This window comes from Bombyx mandarina, chromosome 22 (assembly GCF_030267445.1).
Source record: "Bombyx mandarina strain Sakado chromosome 22, ASM3026744v2".
Classification (NCBI taxonomy): Eukaryota; Metazoa; Arthropoda; class Insecta; order Lepidoptera; family Bombycidae; genus Bombyx; species Bombyx mandarina.
Window position 1 is genome coordinate 9,467,956 of NC_143228.1, and position 18,099 is coordinate 9,486,054.

The following is an 18,099-nucleotide window of genomic DNA, read 5'->3' on the forward strand; positions in this document are numbered from 1 at the left end:
TAGATATTTAGTTATCAAAGTTTTTTTAGTGACGTTAGTCTTTTTAAAGCCTCGTTCATTTAAAAAATGTATAGCTTTGTTAAAAAGAGAAAAGCGCATTTCTATGCCCCATTGCCGAGGCAGGCGCTACAAAATATCTGTATGAGATTATTGTTTATTATAATAATATGTATTTTGCAATCTGCAAAAATTTGTAATCGAAAAGAATGAAGAAAGGAAACTAAAGAAACGTAGCACCGATGGTGTGACCAATGTCTAAGCATCTATGCAGATGAACACAGACATGTTACTAAAAAGACATGTTGTAGCCCGCAGAAATAGGTGTTACCGTCCTGCCTATTTTCGTTCCAGCGCAGTCAACGCAGTTTCGGTTTGAAATGTAGATTAGCCGATATTACAATACAATTGAGAATTCGACTTCATGTCTCAAGGAGACAACACAATAATAGGTATCAGAGGAATTTTATAGTATAAATATATTTAAATTTTATAGTATAAGCTTACTGTAAAAGCTATGACATACAAACAGTCTTATATGAAAGACTTTTTGGCGGGAACGCGAGGAGTGAAGTTGTGTGATTTGTTTTATTTTGTCTATTTAGTGTTTCTTCAGGTTTAAATGTGTAATAATGGTGGTTTATTAACTGTTTAATATCTGTGAAAGTGCACAAATGTGGGAAAATGAAACAAAGCTGCTGGACGTAACTTCTCGGGTTCCTCCAAAAAGTCCACTGAAAAAATCTCAGTAAATGACCACCATTTTACTGCGATTATATTTCATCCCATATCATCTCATTTCATTAAATTTCATCCCAGTTGATTAATGTCTCAAATTAATCATCTTCATTTCATTTCACTCCGTATTATCATTTTTCATAAAATTAAGAAAATAAAGTAAAATAAGACATGACTTAAAGGTCTTAGATACCAGGTCATAAAATCTCTTAAAAAAAAATCTTATATGAAATTATGAAAATAACCTGCTTTATCTATTCGTCTACGGAATCCTAAAAAGCAATTGAATCTTTAATTTTTGCAATATATTGTTATATTGTTGTATGTTATATGAATCCGCTGACGCGGTATTCAGGGCTTCGTTTGACGCAGCGACAAGTGCGTTAACTGCTGGAAATGTATTTATACAGTTCAAAATTCTCTCTTTATTTTCTTCCATACATATTGACTAAAAAGGGGCTATTCCAGCTACGCACTAGCCAGTACTTGCTCTCAAAGTGTTCAAACTGATTGATTGCTTGTTTGTTGTTAGTTTGTTCACACTGGTCCTGGCAAGAGCAGTTCTGCGCAAAATCTACCATTGGAATAGACCCACTGAGAAGATCCGGCGAGAAACTCAGCGGGTTGTGTGTATGAGCTAGTTCGCACGTCGAACTCTTCGCCATAATCGACGAGTTCGACGAGAACGGTGGCCTCTGTTTTTTTTTTTCTACCCAAGCTGATAGCCTTGAGGGGCTATTTCAGCGTAACCTTAACTCATAGGTGAGCTCACGGGGCTCAAACCTTCGTCGTAAGCGACGGGTTCGACGAGGACGATGATCGGTGCTTGAGGTACCTAAAAGAACCGTTAGTGGATCGGGAGGATCCGAAATGACGTGTTTTGGGCGACGTCGACCTCTTTCCATTCTGTATGCAGCAACGGCTACGATGAGAGGGTTCTCGTGTCGTGCCGCTTTGTCGAAGTGGTGCGTCGATGCCGACTGTAGATTCTTACTGATGGAGACCGGTGCTTGAGGATTCTTCATTAAGTTAGATATGCGATTAACATATTACAAACGTGATGTTAAACGAGTTTTAAAGCTCATATCGAACACAACCTTATAAGCTCAACCATTTTAGCTGTACAATTACCAATACCAATAAAAAGTACCAATGATGTTAATTAGGTATCCTACTGCAATAGTTCACAAAGGTAAATATGAGTTGAGTTTTACATTCCTTTTATAGATACAAGATAAACTAAATTGATCTTAATGCTTAGTAACTTTTTGTAAGGAGGCATGCAGTAACTAATATATTTAGGTATAATCAATAAATATAATAAACGGTAGGATAACGTTAGCCAACATAGAATTAAAGATTTGACTTAAAGTTGGATCGACCTAACAACATTTTCTACGTACCTACGTTACAATTATTATACAAGTAGGGGAGACCGGGGCAAGATGAAGTTCGGGGCAGGACGGGAAATAAGCTTTTGTCCATGAATGGTAATCGTGCTCGGACCGGTAACGGCGCCATTTGCACGAAATTCAGACTGCGCAAGTGCGTCCGAGCAAAGCGAACGTATTGGATCTCGTTTTTGCGTTGTATAGGAAAAAAACTGATTTTGCAAGTGTATTTATCCGGTTTTTGGTTAAGAAACTGATGTGCAGACATGTAAGTACTTGAATTAATATAATGTTTTAATCCTCAGCGTGTTGTAGTACTATAACACTTTAAATTCAGATTAGATTTTTGCGCCGGTAAGATTTAAGATTAGAATTGCTTCAACTTATTTGAACACATGTGGGTCGGGGCACAATGATCGGGGCATAACGGAATACTATCCCGTTTTGCCCCTTCCTTGTGGTTTAAATAATTTCTTCTGTGTACCCACTTACCTATCCATAGTATTGCAACCTGGTTAAGCAAGCGTCCATAGGCTACGGTAACCGCTTTCCATCAGGCGAACTGTATGCTTCTTTGCTGACTTAGTGGTATAAAATAAAGTATAAGTACATATTGTTGTAACTTCTACATAAGCAAGATATATCGTTGCTTTTCTCACAAAGTTTTTTTCTCAGATACAATGGTTCGGAACTATAAATGAAAAACAGATCGTGGCAAATGGGACCCTGAAGTTCTGGGTCTTATGGGTTCTTAATAACAGGATGGGGCTTCCTCGAGCCTCTGCTACATATGATGTTCCGCCGCCGTGTAAGAAAAGCTCGTGATACTGTGGATGACGACACTGATTCCGGTAACTACTAAGTATGCAGGAAGCACGGTTAACCGGAAAATAACTTCGTGTAATAGCTTATCAGTTAGCTAGCGAAATCATATAGATAGCCCACTTAATGAAGAAACCGACATGGCAGGAGAAGATTGGCGTAAAAAATGAATACACAAAGTTGGAAATAAGAAGATAAAAAGAACTGAAAACAAGCATCAAACTAAAAGACTCGCCAAAGAAATCGAATCGGAATATAGTTCATCTTATGAGGAGGACGGTGACTGGGCCTGTGTCTATTGTGGTTACTTATACTAAGAGTCAACCGAGGGTTGGGCTATCTGCAGTATTTGCCATGGTTGGGCACACGATTCCTGTGCCGAAGTAGATGAAGAAGACGACGAGGCACACATTTGTGAACGCTGTCTGCCCGATTAAAATACGTACTCCTTTTGCCCCGTAGCATTTCCCATCTTACCCCGTCCATGGGGCAAGACGGTAAATTCGCCACATTATCGTTAATCATTATTTGTCAAAAAACTTCTGTGATTTTGCTTGATAAAATTATTAATTTTAAGAAACAAATGTATAAGTGTTACTTATTTTCTTAAAGAATTTAATTAAAGAGTATAATTGTCTTTGTACAGCGAGTTTTGTCTTAGCTATCTCATCTTGCCCCGGTCTCCCCTACATATCTATACATATAAATAAAATTGGTGTGTCTATTTGTAATATTGAAATAGCGGCTTTTTACTACATGCATAGGAATATAATGTATACGGTACATACACCAAAATAACATTTTTTACAATTTTTGTCTGTCTGTCTGTCTGTCTGTTTGTTCCGGCTAATCTCTAGAAGGGCTGGACCGATTTTGACGGGACTTTCACTGATACGTAGCTAATGATATAAGGAGTAACTTAGGCTACTTTTTTAGACTAGCTTCACCTCGCGGCGTCACCCGCTGTACGACAATAACCGCGGGTTACATCGCGGGACAGCTATCAACAATAAAATTTAATGTTTTCGAAGCGAAGCGAGGGCGGGTCGCTAGTTGATTAATATTACGCGATCTGCAATACCAAAACAAAAAGAAGAATTTGGGCCGTCGGTCTACGAGACAACAACACTCGCTCCTTGAAAATCTTCCTTTCGTAATTTTACCTAAGGAAGGCGTCATTTCGCCAATCGACGCCCGAGTCTTAAAACTGAGAATCTACTTTAGTTTCATAAATATTTAGGTTAATTTAATTTTTACCAGTTTTCACAAAACAAACTTTCAACAGTCTAATCGTCAGAAATCGCAAGTTCTTCGACATGTTAGAAATTATAAAATTGATAATTCTAAAATTCATCGAATTGATAAATCGAAATAGCTAAATAAAATAAAAAAATTCAGATATTTTTGTACCTTCGTCGACGTCCCATAAATTCATAAAAATTTATAAGCTAAATTTGTAATAAGTCCTTTAACATGTGTTCTTAGCAATCATTCAATGTAATCAATTTTTTACATTTCTTCGTAACGTTTACGTAACCATTCAAAGAAAAAATGGCGAAAAATTTACATTGATAATTTATTGTTCAATTTCCAGTCTTGTGCTCATTAGCAACGACTTGCAATTTTATGTCTAGCTAAGAACATATATTTATTTACTCGCACCCTTATGCGCGTTCTTACATGGAAAATAAGACTCAATTGTTTTCAAAAACACAATTAACAGGAACCACTGAAAATTCAATACCTATTAAAGAAAGAAAGAAACCTTTGAAATACTGAATTCAGCATGGCGACCTAATAACACAGTTCACTTTCTACCACAGTCGCGTCGTCATGTCTCTTGATCATATCAGGAGTGAGAATCGTGCGCTGTGCCCGTTGATCAATTGAATCATTTAGTAATAGTAATTCGAAGTCGTCGTGGCCTAAAGGATAAGACGTCCGGTGCATTCGTATTGAGCGATGCACCGGTGTTCGAATCCCTGGCAGGTATCAATTTTTCTAATGAAATACGTACTCAACAAATGTTCACAATTGCCTTCCACGGTGAAGGAATAACATCGTGTAATAAAAATCAAACCCACAAAATAATAATTTGCGTAATTACTGGTGGTAGGACTCTTGTGAGTCCGCGCGGGTAGGTACCACCATCCTGCCTATTTCTGCCGTGAAGCAGTTATGCGTTTCGGTTTGAAGGCTGGGGCATCCGTTGTAATTATACTTGAGACCTTAGAACTTATATCTCAAGGTGGGTGGCGCATTTACGCTGTACATGTCTATGGGCTCCTGTAACCACTTAACACCAGGTGGATCATGAGCTCGTCCACCCATCTAAGCAATAAAAAAAAAGTAAAGGATAAATCATACTTTCAGAAAATGTTCGCCAATCTCACTAGTTTTCTATTTCAAACTGAATAAATTAACTTAATTAACATTGAAATGGTGTCTAGCCATCGATAGGCACTGGTTTTAGTTAATTAAATATTAAATTAATAATATCATGACAATAAGCTAAAATACCCGTTTTTTTTTATCTAAAATATATCTGTACTAATAGATACAGACAAGTTTATAAAACTAACAACGGAAAACAAATTGGACGTCGGATCGGTGCAAATTTACTTCATAATAATGTAAGTATTGAAAGCATGCAGGTGCCGGCAATTAATTTACATCAGTCTTGTAAATATTTTGACATGTGCCTTCGCTAGCAGTAATATCCAATAAATTCCTGGGGCTTATTTTAGATCTTCAATATATTGCGCTGAAAAATGTTTACAGATTCTTAATTGTTTCATTTTGTTAATAATAAGATATAGGTCGGTAGATCAGTCGAACAAAAACCGAGCACATGTTTTGGTGGTTCTTCAGACTTCATGTCAATTGCCTTAGATGGTGTGTCCTTGCCAGATTGCTCGGACTTCAAGTACCTCGGCTCTATACTCCAGAACGACGGCAACATAGACAGTGATGTAGCAAACCGAACAAACGCTGGTTGGGTGAAATGGTGACAGGTCTCTGTAACAGCATGCGATCGTAGAATGCCCCTTTACCTCAAGGGTAAAATTTACAAAACGATCATTAGACCTGTCGTGCTAAATGGATCTGAATGTTGGGCGACGAAAGTAAAGCATGAAAGGGGAGTGCATGCGGCAGAGATACGAATGTTGAAATGGATTTATGGAGTGACAACAATGGACAAGAGAATGAGTATACCAGAGGAAGTGTGAAAATTAAAGAGCGGACGGCTATCGTGGTATGGACATGTGATGTGTAGTGAGATGAGAGAGAGACTAAGAGATGTATGGAAATGGTAGTCTAAAGTAGAGGGGAAAGAGGTCGACCGAAAAACACATGGATAGAGTGTCTGAATGACGATATGAGAGAGAGAGAGAGAGAAAGAGAGAAGTGTGTGTTGAGATGACGGCTGATAGAAGAGAATGGAATAGAAAAATTCGCTGCGTCGACCCCACCTAGCGGGATAATGTGGAGAAAAAGAAGTAGGTTACAATAGAGAATACACATAATATTACGGCTTGAATTTAATCCTGACATTTTATCAATAGAGAGGACCAGACGACTCTGACAGCTGACGGTCAAAATAAAAAGATTTTGTATTTGTTTAATAAATGTTTCATAAATCATTTTATTATATTTTTAAATGTCACTATGAAACTTTTAACTTAACTATTTGTTCGATTTTCAAAAGAGGCAAACATTTAAATTGTGTAATGCTTATAAATTAATTAGGTATGTACTGTAGAAATTTAAAAAGAAACACGCCTAAAAAGCAATCGAACTCAAAATTCGAAAGAAAAATTTTGAATGTTTCGATGTTTAAAAATGATAAACCCAAACCTTAAAGTTATCAGCGGCCAAAAGCACACAGCTTTCAGCGTGATATAAATGAAGGGGTTTGGAAGTGATTTTTATTATGTTTAGTAAAAGTTGTTGATGAAAACTCTCAAGTGTTTTAGCTGTATTCCTATTTTTTATTTTTATTGGTTCGATGGGTAGACGATCTCACAGCCCACCTGGTGTTAAGTGGTTACTGGAGCCCATAGATATCTACGACGTAAATAGCTTAAAGGTGGTTGGCACCTTGAGATATAAGTTTTAAGGTCTCAAGTATAGGTAGTTAGTTACAACGGCTGCCCCACCCTTTAAACCGAAACGCATTACTGCTTCACGGCAGAAATAGGCAGGGTGGTGGTACCCACTCGCGCGGACTCACAAGAGGTCTACCACCAGTAAGTTTTCGTGGTCAAGAACTTTGACGAGTAGGTATATACTTTTCGTCGAAATTTGAATATTGTCAGACTCGTGTCAACGGCTTGTCAACGTTTCTGGACTCTGGACAGGGTACCTTATATGTTTCACAAGATACCTCTCTCTTTTTGTTGTTGTTATTATGTACATACTTCAAAACAGTTTTATTATTTTGAAAGTTACGCAAAATGAAAATAATGAATTAGGGAAGCTGTAAAAGTGGTTTTCATTTAACTTAATACGTAGGTAAATCAAAAACTTTGTACGCATTTTTACGAAAATTGCGCGGACGGAGGAGTATGAAATTTCTCACACTTATAGAGAATATAGAGAAGGTGTGCGTAATGTTAATATTTTTTTAAATAATGCTTGAAAATATATTATATCAATTTCGAAAACGTTACACACACTACCATGTATTTGACACACGCATGCCTATTAATAGGGTTTAAAGTAAGAAATTGCCATTTTATTGTAATATGTACTTCGAATTGACATAAGCATAGAACCTTCATGGCTTGAGATTTTTGGGTGAAACATTTTTCAAAAGGTACCCATGAGGTTTTTCTTTTAAAAAATGTGCAACATTTGATTAACGACTTTCAGTTGTTTTTCTTTTATTCAGCTTAGACAAGAAAGATGGATACTTAGAAAATTCGAGTGATTTTTTAATACGAGTTCCGACGCGGAACTAACGCTGCAGAAACAGCTCGCAATATCAATGTTGCGTTTGGAAAGGGGACTGCTAATGACCGCACCGTGCGATTTTGGTTTAAACGCTTTTGTGATGGAAATTTTAATTTGAAGAACTAACCACGTGGAAGATCGCCCACGCATGGGAATAACAATGAATTAAAAAAGAAGGCGGAAGCCGATCCGAGCCAAGCTACCCAGGAATTGGCGGCATGGTTTAATGTTACCTACAACCTACCTTACCTACAATATTGACTCATTTGCGACAAATCAATAATATAAAAAAATATGAAAAATTGGTGCCTCATGATTTGACTAATCTGCAGAAAGAAACGCGTGTTGAAACATGTGTTGCCTTGTTGAATCGATACAGAAATGAAGGAATATTGGACCGAATTGTGACATGTGGTGAAAAGTGAATTATTTACGATAACCGTAAGCGAAAAATGCAATGGCAGACCCCAGGTCAAACGCCGCAACAGTGTCCTAAAGCAAAGCTTACCAATAAAAAGGTAATGGTAACTGGTCTCAGCATGATGTTATTCACTATAGCTTTCTCTGATCTGGTCAAGCAATAACGGCAGATGTCCACTGTGCCGAACTCCGAACAATGTTAGCAAAACTTGCAGTGAAACAGACCCGACTCATGAATCGATCTTCACCATTGCTCCATGATAACGCGAGACCTCATACAGCACGAGAAACCGTTTTAAATCTACAGAAACTGCAATTAGAAACCATTCGTCACCCTCCGTATTCGCCAGACCTTGCTCCAACGGACTATTATTTTTGTCGCGATTTGGACAATTTTCTACGTGATAAAAAGTTTTCTTCCAAAGAGGCAGTACAAAATGCTTTCACACAATTTGTAGAATCTAGATCACCAGAGTACTATCGCAAAGGCATAAATGACCTGCCTATTAGATGGCAGTAATGTAGATAATAATGGTAGATATTTTGATTAAATAAATTTGTTAATTGAAAAAAAAACGAACGAACGAATTTCAATTTTTCAATAGTACACAAATCGGCAATTTGATACTTTAGCCCCTAATCTAATATTTGTTTATTGTCAAAGTTAAAAGTTTTCATAATGCAGTCAATTACTTAAGTGGTCAAATTGAGAATAGATTAAATATTGTTTGCTATAGTGTAGTCTTGGCGAAATCTGATTATTAGAAATATATTAATCTTTCACAACAGAATCGTAGTAGTGTAGAAACTCATAAATTCAATTAATTATAGTCAAACATCGACTACCGGGGGGGACCACTAGTATTTTTAAATTTTAATCCCATTGTCATACAGAATCGGTTTTTCAAATTTGTAGAATTGAAGAGGCTCTGGCAGTTGTTAGCAAACCCTAGCCCTTCTGGCTGAGCCTTTACACGCCCACCTGTCCTGACGAAACTGGTAAGACATTGTGGCTACTACTAATCCTTTCTTCATCAAAAAAATGAAATGAAGAAGGGTTAAAATATCTAAACGATGTTTTCCATACCATACCATGTATACAAATGATGGAAATGGAATTATTAAGTAAATAATTTAAATGAAAAATGGAGCGGAATGAAATGAAGTCGATTTATTTGAAATTGCAATCTATGACATGGGATCAAATCAAATGAAATTGAATGAAATGAGATAAAATTAAATAATGACCAATGACGGACTGAATCAGTGTTTTTTCAGGTTTAAACATTTAATAGTTTGACGCTGGTAGCGGTAGCTTATTAATCGTATATCATGTATGAAAATGCACAATCATAGGAAAATGAAACAAAGTTGGTGGACGTCACTTCTCGTGTTCTTTTAAAATACCTATTGATGTTTCAGTAAACCCATAATTTTACCGATTTTTATTTCATTTCATCTCAACCAACGCCTATGTATTCGGCATTTGGCTTATTCGATAGTATCGATACAACTTTAATAAATACCCCACAAATCAATTGTTTCATTTTATTATGTTCTATTACAATTTAACTTAATTTATTTTATTTTTTTATTTTTATTTTTATTTTATTATTATTTGTGGTCATAGTTTAACAAAGATTAATAAACTAATATTAATAAATGTATGACTATGTCCTGCTAGTAAAGCGTACAAATATTAGGTGTAAGTCTACATAAAAATAAAACTTAAATTATTCTACTTTATCATCTTAATTATCTAAAGTTATCGTCTAAATATTCTGACATACTATAGTAAGCCTTATCTATTAAAAATACTTGCAATTTTTGCTTAAAATCTTGTAAATCTACTGTCTTCAAAATTTTTATTGGTAGTTTATTAAATATCCTTGATGACATACTAAAAAAACTCTTGTCATAAAGGGCAGTTCTATGAGGTAGCGAAGAGATCTTTAAAGTATTCCTAACAGATTGCGGTTTTGCAAACAGATGTTTGTTCGTTTTGACAAAAATCGCTACCTCATAAATATATAACGATGTAAAAGTCATGATTTTAAACTTTTGAAAGAAAGGCTTACATGAGTCTGGTACATGAATGTTTGCTATAGCACGCACACATTTATTTTGTGCTTTAAATACGTACTCTGTATTAGTGGAATTTCCCCAGAATATTAAAGCATATCTAAGGGTTGAAGACATTTGGTTGGTATTATAGCTAATCTCCTTTTGTCTGAGTCTGTACAATAGGCGACAATATTAAGTGTATAATCTATGATAGGCGAGTCAAGCATAAAAAAATTACTTCTACCCTCCTTTAAAAAAGCAAGACCAATTATCAGAACAAAACGCATAAAACGTAGATAATACAAAATGATCTACAAAGTAAAATATATTGATCGAAGTAAAATAGCCTACAATTAATGGCTAAAATTATGAAGTAAAGTGTAAAACAATGGACTCCTAAAATTTACAATGTATTCTAAATAAGAATTCTGCTCTTGAACTATTTAAAATTGCAAAATATGTAGTTTATAGTTCAATCTGAATAAACAGTTAATTGATGTAACCACAAGTATAAAAAACATTACTTTATTGATATGGATAGATGCAGAATTTGTTTAAAATCCAAAAAGAATCAGCGTTCCATATTCGATTCTGATGGTGAAACAACCTTTAATAATATGATTACATCAGTAGCAAACATACCGGTACAAAAATATTAATTTGTCAAATAAAAAGTAAAATTTAATCAATGTGTATAGTATTCATTACGTGATACTAGTTGTTTAAATAAGTTTATAAAAGTGTAATAATACCTACTAACTCTTTAATGCAAAGTGTAATATAATTATATTACCTAAGTTAGACCTAACAAAGAGGGCTGCATTCGAGAATGTTTCCAGAATGAAATTCTAATTTCATATATTCTGGCAATTAAATCCGTGATAATATAATAATTATTAATCTTATCATCTTCAGATTAACAAAAATGATCAGCTTCCAAATAAAATATGTCTTGATTGTCTGAGGCAGCTTCGCGAAGCATATAATTTCAAACTTTTTATAAAACAGTGAGTTGTGACTTATGTACATCTAATATGTATTAAAATTGTATAAATTAATGAACTAATTTTTATTTAATCAATTACCTTGAAAATTATTCTATGTTCATGATCTCCTATGATGAATATTATGATGTTAAAGATTCTCTAAAAAGTATAAGATGTTAAGTTTCTTAACATTATATTGTTTTCAGCTCGCATGACTTATTAAATGAAAGAAATTTACTGAAAAGAATTTATTTTAGTGATCTCAATGATATCAAAGTACAAACTGGAATATTAGACGATAAAAGAAATGTACTTAATTCAATAACTTTAATTGACTTAATACAAACTAAAAACAATTGCATTTCATATAATGATATTCTAATCAGGAAACTTTGTCATGATGTTGAAAAGGACTTTGATGCATTGGATCAGAGAAATGAAGTAAGTCATTTTAATCACAGCTGAAATCCTTAAAACATTACAAATTAGTTGAACTTTACTAGAAAAAAACTTATAAAACTATTCTTATTATTTGGATTTCATCATAGCTCTCTTTTCAACTCACAAGTGCTACCAAACTGGAATATTTGTTGGCAATTGAACATTTCCATCTTTCCAGACAGTGAACTGAATTCCTACCTCTCTAATGTTACATGTGTTGTATCTCTAAATCTTATTTCAGTTTACCACTTTGCCTGCTTGTACAAAAGATTATCGTAGTAGTTTTTGTTAGAAATCAATTTAGATTTACCTATATTGTTTTTATATCCTCTTTTTAATTTACATTTATTATAATAGTAACACCATGTCACTTAGTAGCTGTCTATTAATGAATTTTGTAAGAATCCTTCAATTAACTCTAGAAACTTACTTAATATGTTGAATGCTATTCAGCCCATCGGTAGGCCAAAGGTAGGCCATATTCGGCCAAGCGAAAATCAGGAATTTAGTACTTATTATCAAGTTGACATTTTCGTTCGAAAATTTATATAATGCAACAATTTGCACGGAAGATAAAAATTAGTGGCTTTTACCTTCTAGTTTTTATAATATTTTGAAACTCTATAAACTTGCCTTGAACCTGTTTCAGATTTCAGATAGTGAAACATACTACAATATTGAATTTATTACAGGACAGTGGTGCTGAAGATTTCCACAGTGATACTGATATAATAAATGAATCTGAGAAACCATTGAAATTAGGAAAACATAAGAAGGAAATTTTGAAGCATGAAAAAGGTATTTTTTTTTTATTGCCCTTGTAGGCAGACGAGCATACGGCCCACCTGATGGTGAGTGGTTACCGTCGCCCATGGACTTCAGCAATGCCAGGGGCAGAGCCAAGCCGCTGCCTACCGCCAAGTATATAGTAAGTATGTTCTTATGTTTTGACAACAAGATATTTTATGGAAACTTTTTATCCAAAATAAACATCACTACTTGCCTTTACTTGTCATTCAAGAGACAACATTGAAAAAAACTTTACTAGTGGTGTGACTTATTGTAATCCCACAAAGGTAGATTTGTGGGATTACAAGAGATACCAATCCTGCCTGTTTTCCTCGCTGAGCAGTCAATAACGTCCTTTTTGAAGGATGAGACATCCATTATAAAATATTACTTAACGTAAGGTAGGCCGTGAACTCGTATTTTTTCTGATGAAGGAAGAGCTCTACATGGTGCAGTAAGATTGACTTGCAACCGCACCAGTCTCCAAAGGTATTTTACATTTTAAAGGCAGCTGCTTCGCCAATGCCAATTACTAATTGACCGGAATTGCAATGAAACTGTAACCAAAGTTTATTTCATTCACAGTTGAAATTGAATATAAAATATGCAAGAAACCGATAAAGCCGAAAGTCTTAAAGAATGTCGTTCTGCTGCAAAGTGACCCAGATGTCGTTAAAAAACGATCTCATAAGATCCGGCAAGATATTTGTCCTTACTGTGGTAAAATAACTAAATCATTAAAAGCTCATGCACTAGTACATACAGGTTTGTATTCTTATTTATCTAATTTTTTATAATATAAATGGGAATTTTTTGTAATGCTGTTGTTCTAATACAGTATAGCACGAATATTTTTTGTTTTGTATGTTTGTTCGTGTTTAATGCGTTCGCGTGTGGTTCATACGATATAGTTGGTTTGTTCATATAGTGTTAGAAATATGAGGGTAGATTTCATTTCGTCATAAACTTAAAAGAGGGCTCCCGACAATTGAAGACAAGAGTGGATGAAGGAGTTATATACCATTTTTAAGATTTTTAGAGTTTTTACCTTGAATGAAAGTAGTATGTGCCTATAAACCATATTAGACCTTAATACTACGGGCTTAAAGGATATTTTTACAAATTGCATGTGATGAAGGAATTATGTACGCAGAAAAGTACAAGTAACAAAAGTTTGTTGCTCGTTTTCTCAAAATTAATAAATTGTATCATATCCCCTTCATCCACTCATATCTTCAATTATTAATAAGCCAGCCTCTAGACTGTCTAGACATAGTCACTTCAAATTATTATTTTCAGTGGCCAGACGATTTCAGCGCTCATCTTGTGTTTAATTGTTTACCAGAACCAATAGACAACGCAGCGTGAATGCCACCCGTCCCCTTGAGATTTGAGGTCGAAGTCAGGATTGTATGTTATGTTCCAGCCATCGAACCCTTAGACTGCTTCGTAGCAAACATAGAAGGAAGGGAGGATTATATGACCTTAAATGTGATGTGTAAACGTTAATCCTTGTCCCGGTCATCGTTCTTGTCGAACCCGTCGCTTGCGACGAAGGGCTCGACGAATAAATTAACCCACAGACACAGCCCACTGAGTTTCTCGCCGGATCTTCTCAGTGGGTCGCGTTTCCGATCTGCTGGTAGATTCTGCGAAGCACGGCTCTTGCTAGGGTTTGTGTTAGCAACGTCGTCAGGTTTGAGCTCCGTCAGCTCACCTACTAGTTAGGTTACGCTGAAATAGCCTCTCAAGGCTATCAGCTTAGGTAGGAGAAAAAATCCTTGTCTCTTTGTCGTTTCGTTTGAGCATCACACAATAACAAAGCCATAGTTAACACGTTGAACGCCACATGGAAGATCGAGTATTTTCATTCAGGCCAAGGTGCTCACCGGTGGGCCTTATCTTATTGAACCATTCGGGCCATGATGGGTCACCTGTGGGCCGCGTGAGGGTTCTTTAACTTAACTTTAACAGGGTCTTTTAGCCTAACCGAACGCCTTGATTTTCAAATCCAATAGAAAGTTGCAGTTTTTATCAAAATTATAGCCTTATATAAAATATCTTAAAAACTTTTATTTTATTTTATTTTTATTGCTTAGATGGGTGGACGAGCTCACAGCTCACCTGGTGTTAAGTGGTTACTGGAGCCCATAGACATTTACAACGCAAATGCGCCACCCACCTTGAGATATAAGTTCTAAGATCTCAGTTTAGTTACAACGGCTGCCCCACCTTTCAAGCCGAAACGCATTACTGCTTCACGGCAAAAATAGGCGGGGTGGTGGTACCTACCCGTGCGGACTCACATGAGGTCCTACCAGTAAACTAGACAGTAATAGTTGCTGATTTTTATCTTCCGTGCAAATCATACACATATCACATTTTATAAATTGTAGAATGAAAATATCAAGTTGATAAATATTACTATTTCCCTGGTTTCGGCTTAGCCCGAATGCTATAATAGTACGCTAGGCCCACCGCTGGGCCGCATGGCGATCAACGTGTTAAGTTCAGTTAAATACGTAAAGGTTTTTTTTTTAGGAGAAAAGAAATATAAATGTGAAATTTGTAGTAAAGGGTTTTTGTCTTCGGGAGGCTTAACATACCACAAGAAAAAACACACCGCCTCAAAGGATTTTAAATGTGATCAGTGCATAGCCGCCTTCGTCACTAAAGAAGCCTTGAGGAAGTATACATTTTATTACTTTTATTTAATTTATACCTTACACATTGCGCGTAGTTTTTTTTACTGTTGTAACCTCTAGGCTCAACAGTTCTATGAAGCCTACAGGCGTGACATATCAAATGCATATCAGATTTTTTTTTATTGCGTAGATGATTGGACGAGCTCACAGCTCACCTGTGAAAGTGAACAAAATAGACAAAATTAAACAAAGCCGCTGGGCGTACCTAACTCCTCGGGTTCTTCTAAAAAGTCCACTAAGTAAAAAATAATAACCACCATTTTAGTGAGAGTTTATTTCATCCCATTTCGCTTTTTTTATAAAACAATATGTATGCATTTTTTAATTGGAGATTTTTATAAACTTGACATTGGCAACTATGGCAATGAAAGAAGCCAATTGTCATAATTTAAAACAGTAGAACAATATATAACACATATTAAGGAATAAAGAGTCCTATCCTTTGCTTGGCTGCTGAAACAATTAGTACCTAGCATGTTCAAAACGCGTCCTCCCAACACTTTAGTTTAGTTTTTGTAATCTAAAATACAAATTTGAATTTTGTTACGTGAAAGAATCCCCATAAAGAAAATCGTTTCTTTATTTCTATTATATTTAATTTAATTTTGGTGTTTGTTCCAGCCACATGATTAAACATGCACCCGAGAGAAAATTTGTTTGTAACACTTGCGAAAAAGGATTCAAAAGGGTAATTCTTTTATTTGTTTATGAACGAAATATTTTTATATATGTATATTTTATTCACACGTCTTATCTATTGAAATTCCATATAATTTATAGAATCTATTTCTAGATTTATTATTTTTTCTGCCATCACTCGTGATAGCTATATTTTGATTTAGTAATATATCTCTCTCGTGTCGATGCACTAGAAGCTACATACATATTAATTCTATTTGTCAGTCAGTACTGGCCTGACTGGAACAGCCTTATAATAAAAAATAATCTAAATTAGATAACATTAAAAGAATACATTCGTTGGACTGATCTAGTAAAAAACCTTACCAAAACCCCACTTAATGAGTGCTTACACCAAGCCCCAGTTTGCGAATTATTGAAAACAACCGTCAAGGCTTATAATAAAAAAGGATTCCCCATGACCATTACTGCTCTGCCAAGAGTAACCCGACTATTATGAAAAGAATAGGTACATACTTAACTGACGTGAAGTGAAATGTCCAGTCGTTTGTTTTCGTTCGTCGTATATTAATTGCTTTTTTTCTCTTTTCCTTAGAAATTTGCATTAAAACGTCACGTAGCAATACATAATTTCGGTAAGAAAAAAATCAAATGCGAGTCGTGCGAGATGTCGTTTCACACTAACGCCGCTTTGAATCATCACATGCGAGTGCACACCGGAGAGCGACCTTATAATTGTGAGGTTAGTGTTCATAATTGTTTGGCAAATATGACTTATCTGTGTGTCCCAGTTTTTTGTTTCATTTACTCAAAAATATAAACGTTTAAAACTATAAGCCATCTTTCACAGTGATGCAATACATTATGTACTCTAAATGTTCTTCACAACTATTGTTACGAAAGTACCTGTTAATTAAGTCTTTAATAAACGCAAGCGAGTCCAAGAAGCTATCCTTAAATTAATAACAAATGCTACCACATAATAAGAAATTTAAAATTCCGTAATCGAGCCTCGTTATTGTACTTACTATTTATTTTTATTTTTTAGCTACATTTTATTGTAGTATATGTTAAATACAACGTAGAATAAGTCAATATTTTTTCAAAAACAATAGCAATCACACAATTGATCAAGTCTGTAATGCGATGAAGGACAGTTTTCTCTTTGTTTGTTTGAAATTGTTGACATTAAAATTATGGTATTATAAGCGGGAAACGTTTTTGTTTGCGATCTATTATATTGGTTTGCTCTCGATAGCTCAGACCCGAGAAAATGTAGCTACTACTTAATGCAAAATTTAAAAGATCTTTCTGTGAAAAAGTTTGGTTTGCTTAAATATTTTCATAATATTATCTTGATCACAGATTTGCACGCAGCCCTACAGTTACAAGCACGATTTTAATAGGCACTGTTTTAAAAAGCACGGTGTCTTTTTAAAGCGGAGGCCAGTCTACGTCATGAACGAGGAAGTTTTGGCCCAAGAACGGATCATTATGAAAGACCTACTATTAAGGATCCAAGGAATCATCAAAGACGATAAACCACTCAATCCCTTTGAAGGTCCGCAAGCACATTTAGCTTTCGAACAAGCCGTCAAAGCACTGGAATCTAATCAAATAGCCGTGGACTTGTAATTTTTAAAATTTTAATTATCTTTAGAACGACGTAACGCTTGTAACATTTCGTTATTGTTCAATGTAAACAATAAAAGTTTGTATTAAATAAAATCTGTAAGAAACTGCGTCGTTTTTTTTATTTAGGTTTATTTTAATCCCCTGGTAACACTTAGAATAGTATTTTCTCAAATTCAGACATAATTAAAGTCACAAAGATTTCAAATATGATTATTCTGTTTTGTCGTTAACGTAAGTTTACACGGAGCTAAATTTGAATGTCCATAAGTCCGAAGTAGAAAAGAGAACGTGCCTAGACCTAGAGCCAAATTAGCTTGTTTTGCTACAGTCCTGTTTATTTCTGCGATTCCTTTCGCTTATGCCAGTTCTCTTTTTTCCTACCTAATCTTTGGTAGCCTAATTGACTATTCCAACTACGCGTGGACTGGTTGGTGAACTGAGGTGGTTTAACCAGCTAGGACTTGCTAACACTAGCGCAAACAAGATCCTCAGGGGGTGCCATTTTTCAAAGTAATT

At 35.2% G+C, this 18,099-nt stretch overlaps 1 protein-coding gene and 1 long non-coding RNA gene across 6 annotated transcripts; both read left to right on the plus strand.

Moving 5' to 3' along the window:
• Window positions 1-1,190: 1,190 nt before the first annotated feature.
• On the plus strand, window positions 1,191-2,993 carry LOC149500339 (uncharacterized). The gene is made up of 2 exons (XR_016325086.1): window positions 1,191-2,394; window positions 2,802-2,993. It is a non-coding gene; the product is annotated as an uncharacterized LOC149500339 (long non-coding RNA).
• A 7,589-nt stretch (window positions 2,994-10,582) lies between these two features.
• LOC114244802 (uncharacterized) lies at window positions 10,583-17,687 on the plus strand. Of its 5 annotated transcripts, none has more exons than XM_028176707.2 (9): window positions 10,583-11,032; window positions 11,304-11,395; window positions 11,581-11,815; window positions 12,508-12,613; window positions 13,190-13,369; window positions 15,146-15,293; window positions 15,931-15,997; window positions 16,544-16,690; window positions 17,314-17,687. In XM_028176707.2, exons 1-9 carry the CDS (start codon window positions 10,922-10,924, stop codon window positions 17,581-17,583), a joined length of 1,356 nt encoding a protein of 451 aa, XP_028032508.2. In that variant the 5' UTR covers window positions 10,583-10,921; the 3' UTR covers window positions 17,584-17,687. The 5 variants fall into 5 exon arrangements, with proteins under 5 accessions (XP_028032508.2, XP_089593107.1, XP_089593108.1 ...); XM_089736981.1 differs by having other exon boundaries at window positions 10,596-11,032; window positions 12,508-12,616; XM_089736982.1 differs by having other exon boundaries at window positions 10,596-11,032; window positions 11,632-11,815; window positions 12,508-12,616.
• The last annotated feature ends 412 nt before the right edge of the window (window positions 17,688-18,099 follow it).